Genomic DNA, 17,464 nt, shown 5'->3' with positions numbered 1-17,464 from the left:
TACTAAAATACTTACTGCAACGTATCTAAATACTCCTAGATGCATGGAAATATTCCCTAAAGAGTAGCACTTAGTACTTTGAAATCTACTAAAGTAATTGAAACACTCAAATACTGTACTCAGATACTTCCTAAAAGTTATTAAAATACTCCTAGATGCACCCTAAAACTAAAGTAAGTACTTTAAAATCCAACAAATACCCCTCAAAGTAATCTAAATACTTATTGGTGTGCACAAATATTTCTTCTAAGTTACCTAAATATTCTTTAAAAAAACACTTCCAAAGTTAGTTCATTCTGTGATGTCTTTGTCCACCACTAGAGGGAGCCCATCCCTTTTTGAGCATCCCGGTATTGGGACCCATAGCTGCATACCTTAAAGGCCATGAACTTGTGGTAGGGCTTGGGAGCCCAGGCGTAGATCTCCACCGAGTTCTTCAGCGCAATCACCAGGAACTTGATCCTCTCGTACTTAACTGGAAGCACGACACGCGCATGACAAGCGTTCTCATGCGCGGTGACGACACGCTAACGGCTACGGCTACGTTACGCAATCGGCTCCCGCTTACCGACTTTATAATGCACGCATCCTTCCAGCTCCCCGACGGTGACCCAGCCTTGCTTCTTCTCCACTTCGGGGTCGTTGTGCAGTATTCGGTTCCTCAGCCACGACAGGTAGTAAACGCGCAGCTTGTTCTTTTTCCCTGAGAGTCGCCACAAAGAGAGAGAGAGAGAGAGAGAGAGAGAGAGAGAGAGAGAGAGAGAGAGTGAGTTTTGACTGCACAAGTCGAATTTGGGATTTTTGAAAAATTCCTAAATAGTGAATCAAATATTGTAAGCCACCATAACATTATTCATAGCGTGTAACTATCAATACTGCAACCGATTCAATTCAAATGTATTGCACGTACCAGTTTGATAAGAAATTGGGCCAAAATAATTGTTGGAAAAAGGTTAGAAGATCTGTTTCTTTGCAAAGGTTAAAAAAAATATTTTTGATGTGTTGCGCCACAGTTTGTGTACAAATATGCAATGCTTAAAATAATGCCGCAACGCTATCTGCTCGTCTGTCAATGACGTTTTCCATTATGCGCTAGCGTTAAGCTAGCGGGGATTGTTTGAAATACACAAAGTGTAATTCTTTGTTTCATTTTGTCTAACATCGATCAAAGACGTAAATATTAAAAAATAATAATGTAAATAATAAAATAAAGTAGATGCAAGACTCCAAAATAAAACACATAAATAAAATAAAAACATAATAAAAAAATCTTAAAATAAAGTAAATAAATGAATAAAAATAGGAAAACTGATTTTAAAAAATCCCTAAATAAAATAAATTAAATTAAGAAGATGCAAAACTCAAAAATAAAATAAATACAAATAAAAACCTAATAAAAAATCTCAAAATAAAAAACAGAAAAAACAGAAAACCTAATAAAATAAAATCTCAAAATAAAATAAATCAATGAATAAAAATAAAAACCTAATTTAAAAAATCCCTAAATAAAATAAATTAAATAAAGTCGATACAAAACTAAAAAATAAAATAAATAAATACAAATAAAAACCTACAAAAAGTCTCAAAATAAAATAAATAAAACAAATAAATACATGAATAAAAGAAAACCTAATAAAAAAAAATCACAAAACAAAATAAATAAATAAATAATAAAAACACCAAAATGAAACTAGTATTCAACCTACCCGATATGGTGACGAGCACGTTGAGGCCCTCCAGCACATCCATCTGAAGAAAACGCCGCCTGGTGATCAGATTGTAAACTTTTCCCTGGCCGCTTCGGTCGAGCAGCATGAGGCCGTTCTCCGTCCCCACCAGCAGATTCACACCTGAACGCACACATGCACATCATATGCATCAAGTATCCAAATATTGGGGGGGGGGGGAGCCTAAGGTTAAAGACTTACCCCAGAGCGCGGCGCAAAGGATCTCCGAGTTGAAACGCTTCTTGTACTTGCGGATCTCGGGCGTGTCGCTGTGCGGTCGGATGTTGGTGGGGTTCACGTTGACCACCGAGATCTTCCTGGCTTCGTTGAGTCGGGCCTGCTCCTGCCGCAGCAGCTCATTGGCGAACATGGCTGCCATGGCAAAGATGACGTGCGCAGTTATGAGTCATGAGGTGAACGCCTCACTACGAGGGGAAGCGCGATGCTCACCGGCTGCCGAGTTCTCATTTTCGTCACTTGGGGACGTTTGGTAGACGCGAGGGTCCACGAAAGGGGTGAAAGACGCTTTGGAGCCAGCCAGCCCAAACTGCAAATGATGAATGATTTAAATTTGGCTTGAAATGGAATGTTTTAAATGTGCTCAAGATAGATCAATAGATTGACTACATTATTATGACTATTATCAGCCAATAAAGTACAAAGCAGCAATTGGTGATTTGCGGAAACCCGAGTGCGATTGGATACGTTCACCGACCTCGGGCATGTCTCCCAGCTCCTGCAGGGCGGTGGGCACGGCGGTGGGTGAGCTGCTCTGTCGCACCAGGTCGGGCAGGTTGCCGTGGTTACCGTGATTCCCAAACCCGTTGCTCTCGGCGTGCCCGCCTCGCCTCTTCTCCTCGGCCTGAAGTCGTCATTCAGTCAGTCAGTCAGCCGGCGCTTCTCTTGGCGCTAACGTGGACGCTCACCTCTCTCATGACCAGCGTGCCGTCCTTGGAGTTCCCGTAGGGCTCTCCCAGGGAGTCCTCGCTCAGTCCTCCGTATGACTCGCTGCTGCTTTGCACGGCTGGCCTGCAAGGGCAACAAGCGCAAAAGACAAAAATGTTTACAAAGTCGAAATGATGGTGGCACATATTCCAACCACGCCGCTCGCAGTGCACTTGTCGGAACACACACGCACGCATTCAGGGTTAGAGTCGGACCAGCTCACATGATGCGAGGGATGTCGCTAACGGCCACAGTGCCGTCGTGTCCCACCGACTCGCCGTCCTCGTCGCTGCTCTCGGAATCCTCGCTGGACGATGAGTAGTCCGTCACCTATGTTGGCAGGAAAACACTTTAGTCATAATGATAATAATAAAAAAAACTGAGCTAATTATGTTTTTTAGTTAAATAAATATTGTTTAAATTTTACTCTGATTTTATATCTTTATGTTTAAATCCTGAAATGTGGCAAAAGTTCGAAGTTCAAAGTTCAGGAGGGGGTGGGTGGGGGGTCACTAATACTCTCAATGCACTGTATATACACATACAGCATATATGTAATACCAATCACACTTTTTCTTTTTTTTTACTAAATTACTTTATATTACTTTTTTAACAAATGTATTACATTGGTATTCGCTCACCTTTTAAATCCAAAAACAACAACACAAATGGAATGAAATATATGTGTTTAATGCTGTAAAAAAAAATGTTTTCTTTTACAATCCAAAGTTATCAAATAAATAAAAACTACATACGTTTTAATAAACATCGTTTAAATTTCGTTCCACTTCATAATTGTTCCACTTAAGTGTTAAATCTTCACACACACAAAAATAATTTAATTTTATATATTTCTGTTTGAAGCCTGAAACGTGGCAAAAGGTCAAAGTTCAGGAGGGCCGTGGGGGGTCTAATACTGTCAATAAACTTTATATACACATACAGCATATATATATATATATATATATATATATATATATATATATATATATATATATATAACATCAATCACATTTAAAAAAAAATACTATATTACTTATTTAACAAATATATTAAATTGGTATTTTCTCACCTTTTAAATCCAAAAACAAACATTTTTTTACTGAAATATATTTGTTTAATGCTGTAAAAAAATATATTTTTCCAATCCAAAGTTTTAAAAAATAAAAATAAAAAAAATACATCGATTTTAAATAGATGAAAAAAAACCCCACTATTTTTCCATTTTTCTTTTTTAAAATAAAAACTATAAAATAACCCTCAGAAACCAATTCAAACAACATTTCGAAATTGTATTGCACATCAAATGACTCCCGTACCTTAACCGGAGGCCGGCTCCCTTCCTCGACCCTCAACTCTCGCAGTTCCTTAGCCAGAGCGCTGAGGTCCTGAAAGCAGACCACCAAAGACGCTCTTACTTTTCCCATGTCTCGAGTGAACCATCACACAAAGTTACCTCATACACATTTGAGCCAAGGAGGCGCTCGTCAAAGTGTTTTTTGTATTTTTTTCTGTCAATACTTGAAAGCACAACATGGGGAGGTGGTCGTGTGGGACGGGTCGTTCTTTGACGGCTCAAACCAGGCCATGCACGCCGGCCAACGTGCCTGCCACCTGACCGGTAACCATGACGACGGGTTGGAAGATATTCACAGATGCTCAGGCGCCCGATGTGACACATACACACACACACACAACGTCCACCTTCTCCGCTGTGTGTATGTGTCACATCAGCGGACTTGGGGTTGTGGAGTCCCTCGGGACTGAGGAAAAAGGGGGCTCACTAACCTCATCTATGGCTTTCTTATAGCTCTGAAGGATGGAGGGGAAACAGACAAGAGAGGCAGAGAACAGGTTCGCTGTAGGAATTTCCTACACTTGAGCACAATAGTCTGGAGTGCGTTTGTATGTCGGGACTCACTGCGGGCCTGCTGGGTCGGATTGATTCACGGCCCTCCTCCTGTTTGGATTTGGCCTCCCGATTGGCTGCGGCTGACGATGACGCTTCCTGTCTGCTCTGACCTGTTGGTAGGACAACATTTGCGCTGAATTGACACAGCGTTGACACATAATTAACGTAAACACACATTTTAAGCGCTTTACTTTTAGGACAAAATTTGCAGGGATGTGATTTGACCAAAGTGAAATTATCGGAAAATTTAGCCGGGGGTCTGGGGGCCGCTGGCACCCAGCTAGGTCCAGGGTGCCCTGGTGGGGGGACAAGGGGGGCTTTGCCCCCCGGAGCTCATGGGTTTTCCGTGTTTTTAAGTACTTTCAATGCACTCACATGACAAAGAAATAGACAAAACAACAGCATAAATTTTCAATGTATATTGAACTATCCCATATAAAATGGCAGTTTTAGTCAACTCAAAATCAGTCACATTCAAAAACATTGGACTGCCTTTGCTTTTAAAAACTATCACTGAGAATATCATCATATCTAACTAATGTGATTACTAAGTTAACACATAAATAATGTTGAAGAGTTCAAATTTCATGAACAAATAATTGTATCATGACCAAATGAAAAGTAACTCATATTAGAGCATACCACAAATGTCTTTGTTATAGCAGAAGATGTTATCTGTCGGAGTCATGTGCATACACAATGAACTACAAAAAAAAAAGAAAAAAAAATCGATTTTATTTTTTTTGGGGGGGAGATAAAAAAAAAAGCGGAATTCCGCGAATTAGCGGAAAAATCACATCCCTGAATTTGACGGAAAAGGATGCAGGGAAAGTTATGCCGCCTTTTCAGAAGGAGATCGGCGCATATCTTAACGTATCCCTGTAGCCTTTTTTTTTTGACATTTCCCGCTATGCTTCTCTCTATCTTCTTCTCCTCTCATTTCCCTCCTGTTTCCACCCCAGAGGCTGACTGACTAACAGGGCACGTCGGACAGGTTGATCCGAGCAGAACTGAGGGATGGCCACGGAAAACCGGCTTGACGCAACTAAAGTGTTTGGGCAAATGTTTTGGGACACTTGGCAATTACAACCGCAGGACGGCAAAAACGGACCTCTCCTCTCGACCGAGCCTCCCTGGGACGAGGGCGAGGACGACGATGACGAGTTGGAGGAAGTCCTTTGCAGCATGGCGTCCAGCGAGAGCTCGGAACGGCGCAGATCTGGGTTGCTAAAGGAAAAAAAAAAAAAGCAGTGAAAACAATTATCCAAGAGGAGATTGAGGGCAGAAATAAAACGGTGTGCTGAAGCAAAGTGGAGAATACAACTGCAGCGTCCGTAGCTAATGCAACAAAACAGGCTAAGGTCATGGATGAGGTAACAATTTTTATCCAAGGGGAGGTTAATGAAAGCAAGAAAACAGGCCTTGGCAGCAAAGAGGAGACTGTGGAGTGTATCCTCCAGATTCCACAATTTAGGCTGGACAAGAGGCTAACCTAAGGTTAGTATCTGTGCAACCAGAAGTGGTTTACCTCCACATATGGTGACAAATTTTATCCAAAAGGAGACTGAGGGCAGCAATCTAAGTGGAGACTATGGGGTATATGCCAAGCAGTTGCGAAGGTCATAGATTAGACGTGGTAAGAGGCTACGATAACGTTAGTATCTGTGCAACCAGAAGTGGTTTACCTCCACATATGGTGACAAATTTTATCCAAAAGGAGACTGAGGGCAGCAATCTAAGTGGAGACTATGGGGTATATGCCAAGCAGTTGCGAAGGTCATAGATTAGACGTGGTAAGAGGCTACGATAACGTTAGAATCTGTGTAAGCAACACTGGTTTATGCCCACATGGGCTAGCGACCATCAGTGCTTGTGTCTGCTTAAAAGTGACAAATTTTATCCGTGCCGAGAATAAGGGCAGCAAGGAAATGAGCTACTGCAACAGAGTAGAGTTTGTGGAGTATAGAACTGCAGTGTACAGATCTAAGGCACAAGATAGCTAAGCTAATGTAAAATGTTTTCATCCACATAGGATGACATTTTCTCCAAAGGGAAACTGAGGGCAGCAAGGAAACAGGCTGCTGCATCAAAGTGGAGACTATGGACTTTAAAACTGCAGCAAGGCTAATCATGACGTTCACCTTGCTCGTATGAGCTGAGACCCCGTGCGAGGTCCCAAACCGACGCCTCCATTGGGGGAGTTCTTCCTGACCAAGGCTGGTGAGATGGAGGTTGTCCTCGGGGGGATCTGGAAAGACAATTAATCCCCATCGTTAATTCACTGGAAGAATTACAAAGAACAATTAATGCGGAAAAAATTGTCATGATACACCAAGCAAAGTCTTACCGACTGGGATTCTCGGACCTTGGGCGGCAGGTCTTCCTCTCTCTGCCAGGCCGTCCTGTCCCGATCGCGATCCCGGTCCCGCTCAGCGCTGCGAACCGGCGGAGTTTGGGTGTCGGAAGTCGGGTCGGAGTTCTGGCGGGGCATGTCGGGCCTGGGGGAGCCCACGCCCTCGCTCAGAGCGGATCCCGTCTGGTCCTGCAGGGACTGAGAACCCGACATGGAGCTGGAGTGCGTCTTGACTGGAACGAGGTGGGCCATCTAAAGTATTGACGAACAATCCAGGAATCAGAAATCTATGCTTGGTTTTCACTTCAAAACCACTGCGAAAATCACGCCACAATGAACACATCAGTTGGAATGAGAAACTGCAGCGAAGTTCTCCTACGGCGACACCTCTTATCTGAGAGGAGACTCGGGGCACAGCAAAGTGGAGACTGTGGAGTATAAAACTTGCATCTAAGGCTAAGGCACAGCCACACACTAATATTGATTTACCGTATGTGTGACTACTCTTTGATTACCTCGATAAGCGGTATCGCATTTTATCCGAGGGGAGACTAAGGACAGTGAGAAAGCAAAACAATGCAGCAAATTGGCTAATGTGGATTTTAATACTGTCACATCCATAGGTAAGGCACAGCAACAGGGCAACCAGGGAGCTTGTTTTAAGTCGACATTAGAAAACACATTTTATCCAAGAGGAGACTGCGGGCTGGCATAGGTTAAGGCACACCATGAATACACAACATCGACGTAAATATTCTGTATAGTCCTGCATCCAAAAAGGAGAGGTAGTAAGGTTAATTTTCAAGGCACAAGTGTTCCTTCCGCACACCCACACACACACACCTGGGGTTCGACGGGACGGTGGGTGGGTGGCGTTCGGGCGGCCTGCATGCCACCGCTGCTGCTGAAGGACTCGGATCGGGGAGGGAGGGAAGGGTCAGAGATCCGGTTCGACACTTTGGGCTGCATTGCCGGAGAGCTTTGTCTGTTCATCTTAGACCTCTCCTCCACCTGACACACACACACACACACACTACCGTCACTCATATCCTAAGTTTAAGTTTTTTTTGGGTGGAGTTTCAGTTCGTTGCATCAAATTTTGTAGCCATGTCTATGACGAGTAGACCTACAAAAAAAGTCATGCCCGAAAAAGATGGCTGAAGTCATTTTATTTAAGGTCATTTTGTGTATTTCCAGGATTCCTTCAAAAACAAATTAAGCGAAGACAGTTTTATTTGGCAACATGATTTTTTTTGTAGAATTGTCTTTCATGACTTGACCCACAAAAAAAAGTCTCAAGAAGCCATGCTCGAAAAGCTACAGAAAGTCAGCAATTCTGGTTGGAAGCAGCCATTTTAGCCGTATTTTTTTTTTTTTTTTTATCATTACCAGTGTTCCGTCAGTTTTGTCCTACAAATTTCGTTCAAATGCAACCAAATTTCAACCGCAAATACTAGATATTCGTCCGACGCTAACTTGACTTTGATCATTGCGTTTGGGCGGAATATGGCACCCAAGTTTAATGACTGGCCATAAAACAAAAGCGACAAGAAATTTCGTAGCCATATTCATCATGAGTGGACTCAAGAAATCATTTGCATAAAAAACAGGAAGTTCGCCATGTTGGTTTGAAGTGGCCATTTTATTGCGATTTGGGCCTTTGCCCAAAAAACTTAATTCAGCCCTCCAAGCATGTTTGTATGTAACATAAAAAATGTCCAAGAAACCATGTGGGTCAAAGCGGCCATTTTAGGGCCATTTTTTTTTTTTAGCAATTTACAATTTACTCTCCACAAAGCGTGAAAGAAACTCTATAAATCAGATCCACCATTTTGGATTTTGACCAAACGTCTTATGTGCAATGAAGGTCTGTCTTTGTGTGCCAACTGGCAGAAGTTCTAGCGATGAATGAGAATTTTCCAGTCATGGCTCTGCAGTTTCTTTTTCGAGAACCCCCCCCGGGTCATGTTGCATGCGCGATGTGAACGATCCCCCTTTGGAGGATTTTTTTTTTTTGCAAATCCTCATGAGCTCATAATCTATTGGGGGGATTATTCTAGATTATGATTTAGCTCGTCCCAACTAAAGTATGCATGTGGCTTCTATTCATGAGTCACAACTACAGCCACGGAGGCAGCGAGCAAGAAGAAGAAGAAGAAGAAGACGGCGACATATTTTTAGTAGTGATGAGGAAGGAACTACAAGGGGAAGAAAAATGGCAGATTTTTAGCGTCGTCACCTACAAGAGAAAAGGAAGTGTGCGAGAGGAGAAAACGTTTTGTGTACGTTAGTGTTAATTTCGTCAATGAAAACAAAACAAAAATAATTTAATAAACAATAAGTGGGACTAAATCAGAATGCATTTTCGTCGCCTAATTAAGACGAGACCAAAATGTACTTCACTTGGACTAAACTGGACTAAAATCTATGGACATTTTATTTCATGAACAAAAACGAGATGAAAGTGATTAGATTTTGTGTGAGACGACGACACGCCCCTTTTCAAATCAGCAGCTAGCAAGTGCAACATGGGACAGACAGGAAGTGGATTCACGGTGAAAATGAAAAAAAAAAAAGTAAATTATAGTTATAATGTAAAATTAATCCAACGGCTATAACGTTCTAACAATAATATTAATCCGACCGCTAATTTATGATGGCTAATTTATGATGGCTAATTTATGATGGCTAATTTATGATGGCTAATTTGCTTTCTTGTAGCATTGAGCCATAGTAGCCATTTGTTGATATACTGTATTTGTGTGCGAAGTCAACAAAAAGCGGAGAGAAAAATGTATGTGAAATGGTTTTCGATCCGAAATGTTCAACATAATCTGTTGACAAAAAAAATTTGTGGGATTAAATGATTGTCCTGACTAAAACGTTGACAGTTTTTGTTGACTAAAACTAGACAAATAAAATCATATTTTCTTGGACTAAAATAAAGACTAAAATGCTAGATTTATAGTCAATTAAAAATGGACTAAATAAAATTCGGGATGAGGTTGACTGATAAAAACTAACAAACGTGATCGAAAGTGGACTAAAACTGAGACTAAATTTTAAAATGGCGGATAAAATAAACCCTAGTGTACGTTTTCCTGGCGTGGCACACAAAAGATTTTTTCCTCTCGTTAAAATGAGAAAGAATATCAGACACTAGAAAGACGAAAGAGAAATGCCTGGAAAGTTTTTGTGAAAAGTAGTAGACTACTTGCCCGCCACCAACTTGAGACTTGACTCGCACTCCACTAAAGACTTTCTTCTCTAATCCTCAGAACCAACTTTAAAGAAAAGTCACTTAGTGCAGTAGCTCTTGACGACGTTCGGGTTCTACGTCTACGTCTAATCTACGGCGGAGGCGAGCGTACGAGCTGCAGCGGCGGCGAGCACTAACCAGTTTTTGGACCTGCGCGGGGGCCTTAGTAACAACATCGGAGATGTCAGCGTGATTGGGCGCAGAGAGGGGCCTGCCTGGGGGCTTTTCTTTCTGGTGGTCTCGAGGGTCCGAGGCAGGTTTGGACTGTCTGAGCCGCACAGCGCCGCAAGGTTCTTTCTCGGTGTTACGGGGCGGCTCCGTATGCGGAGGCGCCTTACCGTCTTCCTTTACCGCGGTCGGGCTGCGCTTCCTCTGACTGCGATTCTGAGCTCTCAACTCTCGGACCTGCTGACTTATCTCCTGCTTGAGCCCCGGGTCGAGGGGCTCCCCGGGGTCTAGCGCAATGCGGATCTGGGGGGCGTGGCCGGAGAGGATCTGGGCGCCGACGGACGGCGTGCGTCTAGGGGTTTGGGCTCGGGGTTGGCCGTGGGAGGCCGGGGACGAGGACGAAGGTGGCTGGTTGAATGACTGGTGATGGCGCAGGTTCGAGCGGGGCGGGTGAGCGCGTTGAACCTGCGCTTGCTGCGGCACCTGGGAGTCAAAGTCAGAGCAAGAAATTGAACAAAGCACACACAATTCAGGGCTGGAGTGCGGGTCTCCTGAGGATGCCAACAGTTCTCCTGTTGATGAAGATTGTTAGGATAAGAGAAGGCCACTTGGTGTTACAGCATAAAACAAAAGGAACAATCTGCCTCTCCGCATTTCGAACCGCTTCCACAGTGGAGTGTTTGAAGTCGCGTTCAGCGTGAATTGTGTGGTCCTTGGTGTCTTATTATATATTTTTTTAGCCATCACACGCTACTGCGGTTCTAAAAGGATAAATGCTAACCCACAGCAGTGTGTGACCTTGTATGGCCCTTCCTCACTCTACTGAGGGTTCCCCCCCACTTTTTTCTTTTTTTTTAACTCATTCATTGCCATTGACGGCTATGGACGTCAAAAATCCATTTCAACTTTTTTTTTTAATACTCATTCATTGCCATTGACGGCTATGGACGTCAAAAATCCATTTCAACTTTTTTTTAATACTCATTCATTGCCATTGACGGCTATGGACGTCAAAAATCCATTTCAACTTTTTTTTTTTTAACTCATTCATTGCCATTGACGGCTATGGACGTCAAAAATCCATTTCAACTTTTTTTTAATACTCATTCATTGCCATTGACGGCTATGGACGTCAAAAATCCATTTTAACTTTTTTTTTTTTTAACTCATTCATTGCCATTGACGGCTATGGATGTCAAAAATCCATTTCAACTTTTTTTTTCATACTCATTCATTACCATTGATGGCTATAGACGTCAAAAATCAATTTTAATTGAGCTCGTAATGGATACCGTAGTTAAATAATACGTTCCGACTCCTGGTTAAAGAGTGGAGTGCCATCCCACAGCAGTGTGTGACTTGGCCATCTTGTGGCTTATGTACAGTTCTTATTTCCCAAATTGTTGTTTTATGTCTGCCCAAAGAAATCTTGCTGCACAAATCAGGCTTTTTATTTTTATTTTTTTATCACATACCTCTTTAGCCCAGGCTGGCTTGTCATTGGGATTAACGACATCTTTGAAGTGGTAGAGCCGTTTCTTCTCCGCCTGCCGCCCCTCCTGTTGCTGTTGCTGCAGCGACACCAGGTAGGCCCTCTCCTGCTGCAGTTGCCTCTGCAGACGCTCGGCCTGCCGCTGCTCTTCCACCTGCTTGCGCTTGTACTCCTTGGCGGGAAGTAAACCAGAGCAAAGGTTAGTGGTATGAAAGCCAAAAATTCACAAGAGGTGGATGAACGAAGCCACAAAGGAGAAGGAAGCAACGCCAACTCAGGTCAAAAAGGGGATTGATGCATTCGGTTTCGCAAATGCAGTCCACAAAATCCATCACTGAATTAAAAGGAACAACAACACCATGATTCCACAAGATGGCGCCAAAGTGATCGTTTTATTCTATGAATGATGACAGGTTAATTCTACCTTCTTCCATGTATTTGGAAAAAAAAGTGCAAAACCCTCTGAAGGATGCTTCACTGGACATGTAAACATTGAGCCAGGTTACCAGCAGTAGCGCCTGTTCCTGTAGAAGCTGTTGCTGGAGAATCTCTAACTGCCTCTGCTCCTCTTCCAGCTGCCTACGGATATACTCCTGAGCAGCGTGCGAGGGAGAACAAAATAGGAGCAATGTTGAGAAATGTTAGTGTTAGTGACATCTGGATGCACGCAGACAGCCAAGGTGGCAAGTGGAGGAGGCGGAGATGGTCTGGAACAGGGACAGAGGCGGGAAAACTTTGCCGCTCCGAGGCATTTATGGCACATCATTTATTGAGAGAGCAAGAGTAACATAAAATATAAAAGTAATGTAAAATAACAAACTTGTATCACAATATATATCAATAATCATGCCCATGTGTACATTTTAAAAGGACCCTACAGCCATCGCTTTCTGTAGGCGTAAAAAGCAGGAGGATTTCACAATCGAAAATCTTCAGCAAAAATGAGGCTGAGCTTGAAATACTTCCTGTTTTCAAACTTTGTTTACATTTTGTGTGCCACCTTCTGGTGGTAAATAAATGGGAGGCAGAAAAAATAGTGATATACCGTACAAAAAAAAAATTCTGCAAAATAGTGAGACAGCAAACCCAGAACCCGCGACGGAGAGGGAATGACTAACTCAGTTAAGTTGCCTCCAAACTACAATCAATCATATTAAAATAGTATTTTTGCGATGCCCAGAACCAACGGGGGCGGGCTGATTACCTGTTGTGACAACCCTAGAAATGGGGTCTTATGTATTCATTTTTTTGCCCAATTTACATGCGGGCGGCTACAAGTGAGACCATGACGAGAAACTTGAGAGATACATTTCCTATAATAGTGCCGGATCCGAACCTGTTCTCTTTCGGCGTGCCGGCGTTCCTCCTCTCGACGGAGCTGCTCCATTTCCTCGTAACGCCTCCTCTGCTCCCTTTCGTGCTGTTTCCTCAGCTCGCGCTCGCGCTGCTGCTGCTGTGGATGGGGAGGGGGGGGGGGAGGGGGCAAAGACTTTAGAAAAGACCACTTGGGCTAAAGCTGCAATTTGGGAAAAAAAAATTTTTTTTAATTGTGCTTCATTTTGGCTGGTCAGTAGGTTTTATTGTTTTTAATAATAATAATAATACTATAATAATAATAATAATAATAATAATATTAGTACTAAATAGAAGCCACGTAAAAAAGTCGTTTGTTGGTGCATTCGGCATAGGGTTAAAAATATGTCTGTGAAGAAAACACAAACAATCAAAGTTTTTATGGTTAAAAAACACGTGAAGGAGATTAAGTAAATTTCAGCCTGATTTTAGACAATTTCTCTCTTTGTGGTCAAGTTAAATACTGCGGGTCAAAGTAGTATCATAACAGTATAAAACAGTAAAGAGAAAAACATTGTGCCTTAACTTTTATAATGGGCATGAATTCTACAAGAAAGTTTCATTATCCATGCTGGTCCTGGTGCTGCCCCCCCCCCCCCCCCCCCGTGAAAAGCAATGGTCTTCTCTGTAATACCAACTTCCGATTAATCGACCTCAAGCTACAAGTCATTTAAGAGCTCCAAACGCCAACGAACCTCTTCCAGCCGCCGCCGCTGCTCCTTCTGCTCCTCGATGCGCTTCTGCCTCTCGGCCAGCAGGAGGCGCTTGTGCTCCTCGTTCTGCTGCTGCTCCAGCTGCTGCCGCCGCTGCGCCTCCGAGCGCTCCTTATTGGCCAGCTGCAGGCGCAGGAAGTCGCGCCGCAGGGTGGACTCGCCGGGGATGTTGATGATGGAGCTTAGAAGGGGGAGAAGAAGACGGGACCATGAAACGGCGAGGGAGGCTTCGGGAAAAGTGTTGGTGCGTTTTCACTGTCGGCCGGCGCTGACCTGGGTTCGCCCGTGTCTCTTTCCTCGTCCTCTTCCTCGCTGCCGCTGTATTCGTACTCGGTCTCGTCTGATGCATTAAGAGACACACGCGGAATATAAAAAGTTACCTGCGGAGATCAAAGCTGCCTTCTTTTCACACGCTGGTGGTTTGAAACTCAGCACGCTTCTGACATTTCCCAATCCTCGCTCAACTCAAACCTTCTTTTGCACCTTGAGCCACTTTGGGAGTACAAAGCTCAAATTTGTCAGCGTGAAGAGCAGAGGACGTTGACATCATTCAACATGTCCCCAAGTTGCACCGATTTTTCCGATAATATCTACGCATTTTAATAATTCATTAATCACAAAAATTATCGCATTAATCATGTCATAGAAACGCAAATTATGATCACGCTATTAATTTTGAGCGCAGATGATCCTTTTGAAGACGTCCTCATAAAATAAAATGGCTTTTAAAATTTGGCGGGGCGAAAAATGTTGATTAAAAAGCCTTTATAATTAAGCAATTAATCGTGATTAATCAAAATTCTAAGATGTGATTCATTTGATTAGAAAAATGTAATCGTTTGACTGCCCTTATTTTTTTCAAATGTTTTTTTTCTATTTTCGTCTATGATCCATTTAACTCATTCACTCCCAGCCATTTTCACTGAAGCAACCCCCTTCGCTCCCGGCTGTTTTACTGGATTTTGACTGATTTTGCAAGGCCCACAGAATATTGTGCTCTATTGCTATAAAAATATGGAACCTACCAAAAGAAAGATTAGAGTAAAAAAAAAAAAGTATATTTCTATCTGTTTGCATTTTGCAACAATTAGCATTAGAATACATGTATAGCTAAGTTTCATCATTATTCACAAACCGGTTTAAAACAGTGGGGTGACGAGCTTGTTTCAACATGGCCCTGGTTGATCTCTTATACTCTGCTGCCACCTGCTGGCCGTTTGTGTAATAACTACCATTGTTTCAAGCTTTCGCTACAGTTCAGAGGCTGCATCAAAGCCTTCTGTATGCTATAGCATAAAAAAAAAACATAATAAAAAAAAAAAGGTATAAATACATTTTTGGCACCATGGTAATATTCAAAATAGAACGTATTTATATGTTTTTGGGAGCAAATGAGTTCATATCAATGTCGTTTTTGTCCCATTTTCTGTCCAATGTGTACAAACAGTGGCAGAAAACAGGCGCGCTTGAACGCATTTCAGTCAAAAGTGCGCCTAGAGCAAAAGTGAGGAGAAAAAGGAATGTCTGCAAAAAAAAAAGTTTCTATACATCATCAGTGGGCCTGCGGCGTTTGTGTCGCCAAGCGATTAATCCGCTTGGTAATGACGCAGCGGGAGCGTGTGTGGCGAGGCCGTCAGTGGCCGCCTTGAAAGCGGAACTGAGGTCTGTCACTGGATGTTTACTGTGTGACAATGTTGGGAGTGTAGAACGGCGTCCTCGGGGGCGACGTTGCTGCAACGAGTCTTAAAAACAAGATTGTGAAGAATCCATTTTGCTACCAAAACCTAATGAGTTGTTTTAAAGGATTTTACGCTGAACTACAAAATCAAACTTTCCACAAGAGTATCTCCAAACTGATTTTAGAGCAATTTCTCGTTCCAGACTCCAAGTACGATTGGTCATTTTAGAGTGATGCAATTCCAGACTCTAGACGTCACAATGACCGATTTTAGGGTGAGCTCATCATTTCGGATTCCCTCGAAAAAGACGACTGATTCCAGATTCTCTTTAGAAAACGGCAGATTTTAAAGAAAGTTTGATTCCTGGCTTCCATTCAAACAAGACAGATTTTAATTGAGGAAGTCAAGATTCACTTGGAAAAAAACAAATCACTGATTTTACCGTAATCTCCACATAACAGACTTCCTTAAAAAATGTTTTTTTTAGAGTAATCTAAATCTTGAGTCACTTCTGAAAATGATTTCCTCCAGAAAGTGATCGATTTTTAGAGCAATCTTCTCCTTCGAGATTATTTGAAACTGACCGATCTCCTCGGCAAGAAATCAGATTTTAGAATTAATCTTATCCCAGACTAAAATGACAAATTTTAAGGTGAGTAATTTTTAGAGATCGGTGGCCGATAATTATCGGCAATTATCGACTAATTAGACGTCAAACAGATGAACCAGATAATAAAGAAATGTTTGCATTTTTTTATTTTTTTTAAACACGGCTGTTTTGTTTTGGCAAACTCAAAATGAGTTACTAGTTTTCTTTGAAGCAATCAAATTTAGCTTCATGGCGCTTTACACAATGTTTACGTGTATTTGTCCATGTTAGCGTTATAGCAGGACTCAAAAGTATATTTGTATTCAAGTTAATTTTGTAAACAATTATCGGCTATCGACATTCTAAATGATTGGTTTATCTGTAGCGGTTGAAAATAGCATTATCGTGCAACCCTAGTCATTTTAGTCATCCAAATCTTAAAAATAATCCTAATCTTAAAAGTAATCTCGTCCAATCCTACCTTTCGAAAGTGACTTTTCGACTAACTTAATTCCAGATTTGTCATTGCAAACCCCCCAAAGGATTTTTTTTTTGAGCCATCACTCCGTATTCCATTTTCATAAAAAGAAGACCAACTTTCAATGTTGCGCTTCCCTAAAAGGAAAAAAAAAAAATGGGAGTTTGAGCTCACCCCTCTCGCCTCGCTTCTTCTTGGTGCGGTCGATGTGGTCCTTGAGCTGGATGCGGATTTGCCTCTCGTTGGGAAGGTCCCTGATGAACGGGTGCTTGAGGAGCTGCTCCGTGCTGGGCCGCTGGCCGTGGCTCTTCACCAGGCAGCTCTCGATGAACAACTGGAACTTTTTGGACCTGACCACGTGACAACAAAGGCAGTTTTCGCTATAATACTCGAGTATTCGCATTGCACTGCATTCGAAGTTAGACGGACATTTCGTCATCGAGTCGATTATCATAGCCTCGTTTGGCTACACGAGAAGCCGATGTATTGAAAGTGCGATACGGTCGTTGGCTTGATTTCTCACCATTTCTTTGACTTGAGGCGGGGCGCGGGATTTCGCGGGATGAGGAAGAGGGCTCTCATGGGGTGCATGTCGCACAGCGCTGCGGGGGTCACACACGAAACAGCAGCGCGTTGGATCATCTTTTTTTGTGTGTGTGCAAAAATCCCACTAAGCTCTTGCAAAAACAGACTCCCACTGATTTGTTTGAATCAAATGCGGATTTTGTTGTTGTTGTTGATTTTAGAGACTCATCCCAGATTGCCTTTAAAAAAAAATACTGACTTGAGTGCAATC

General features: G+C 42.5%; 1 protein-coding gene across 14 annotated transcripts in view; it reads right to left on the bottom strand.

Annotated features, from left to right (window-relative positions):
- Window positions 1–17,464, bottom strand: part of tnika (TRAF2 and NCK interacting kinase a) — a 62,116-nt gene that overhangs the window by 7,753 nt on the left and 36,899 nt on the right. For 2 of the 14 annotated variants that reach the window (XM_077561920.1, XM_077561959.1), the window contains exons 9-31: window positions 17,192–17,270; window positions 16,843–17,018; window positions 14,196–14,262; window positions 13,905–14,103; window positions 13,193–13,309; window positions 12,363–12,449; window positions 11,840–12,028; window positions 10,335–10,847; window positions 7,781–7,948; window positions 6,932–7,189; window positions 6,726–6,832; window positions 5,696–5,811; window positions 4,594–4,694; window positions 4,461–4,484; window positions 3,992–4,060; window positions 2,896–3,002; window positions 2,654–2,756; window positions 2,443–2,589; window positions 2,178–2,274; window positions 1,929–2,099; window positions 1,707–1,850; window positions 569–703; window positions 375–475 (exon numbers count right to left, since the gene is read on the bottom strand). In XM_077561920.1, coding sequence (XP_077418046.1) covers window positions 375–475; window positions 569–703; window positions 1,707–1,850; window positions 1,929–2,099; window positions 2,178–2,274; window positions 2,443–2,589; window positions 2,654–2,756; window positions 2,896–3,002; window positions 3,992–4,060; window positions 4,461–4,484; window positions 4,594–4,694; window positions 5,696–5,811; window positions 6,726–6,832; window positions 6,932–7,189; window positions 7,781–7,948; window positions 10,335–10,847; window positions 11,840–12,028; window positions 12,363–12,449; window positions 13,193–13,309; window positions 13,905–14,103; window positions 14,196–14,262; window positions 16,843–17,018; window positions 17,192–17,270 — 3,275 coding nt within the window. The remainder of the gene's footprint in view (window positions 1–374; window positions 476–568; window positions 704–1,706; window positions 1,851–1,928; window positions 2,100–2,177; window positions 2,275–2,442; window positions 2,590–2,653; window positions 2,757–2,895; window positions 3,003–3,991; window positions 4,061–4,460; window positions 4,485–4,593; window positions 4,695–5,695; window positions 5,812–6,725; window positions 6,833–6,931; window positions 7,190–7,780; window positions 7,949–10,334; window positions 10,848–11,839; window positions 12,029–12,362; window positions 12,450–13,192; window positions 13,310–13,904; window positions 14,104–14,195; window positions 14,263–16,842; window positions 17,019–17,191; window positions 17,271–17,464) is intronic. The other 12 variants (XM_077561927.1, XM_077561935.1, XM_077561968.1 and 9 more) reach the window with 12 other exon arrangements.

This window comes from Vanacampus margaritifer, chromosome 1 (genome assembly GCF_051991255.1).
Source record: "Vanacampus margaritifer isolate UIUO_Vmar chromosome 1, RoL_Vmar_1.0, whole genome shotgun sequence".
NCBI classification, from domain to species: Eukaryota; Metazoa; Chordata; class Actinopteri; order Syngnathiformes; family Syngnathidae; genus Vanacampus; species Vanacampus margaritifer.
The sequence above is the reverse complement of the archived record's forward strand: the minus strand, read 5'-3'. Positions and strand labels throughout refer to the sequence as shown.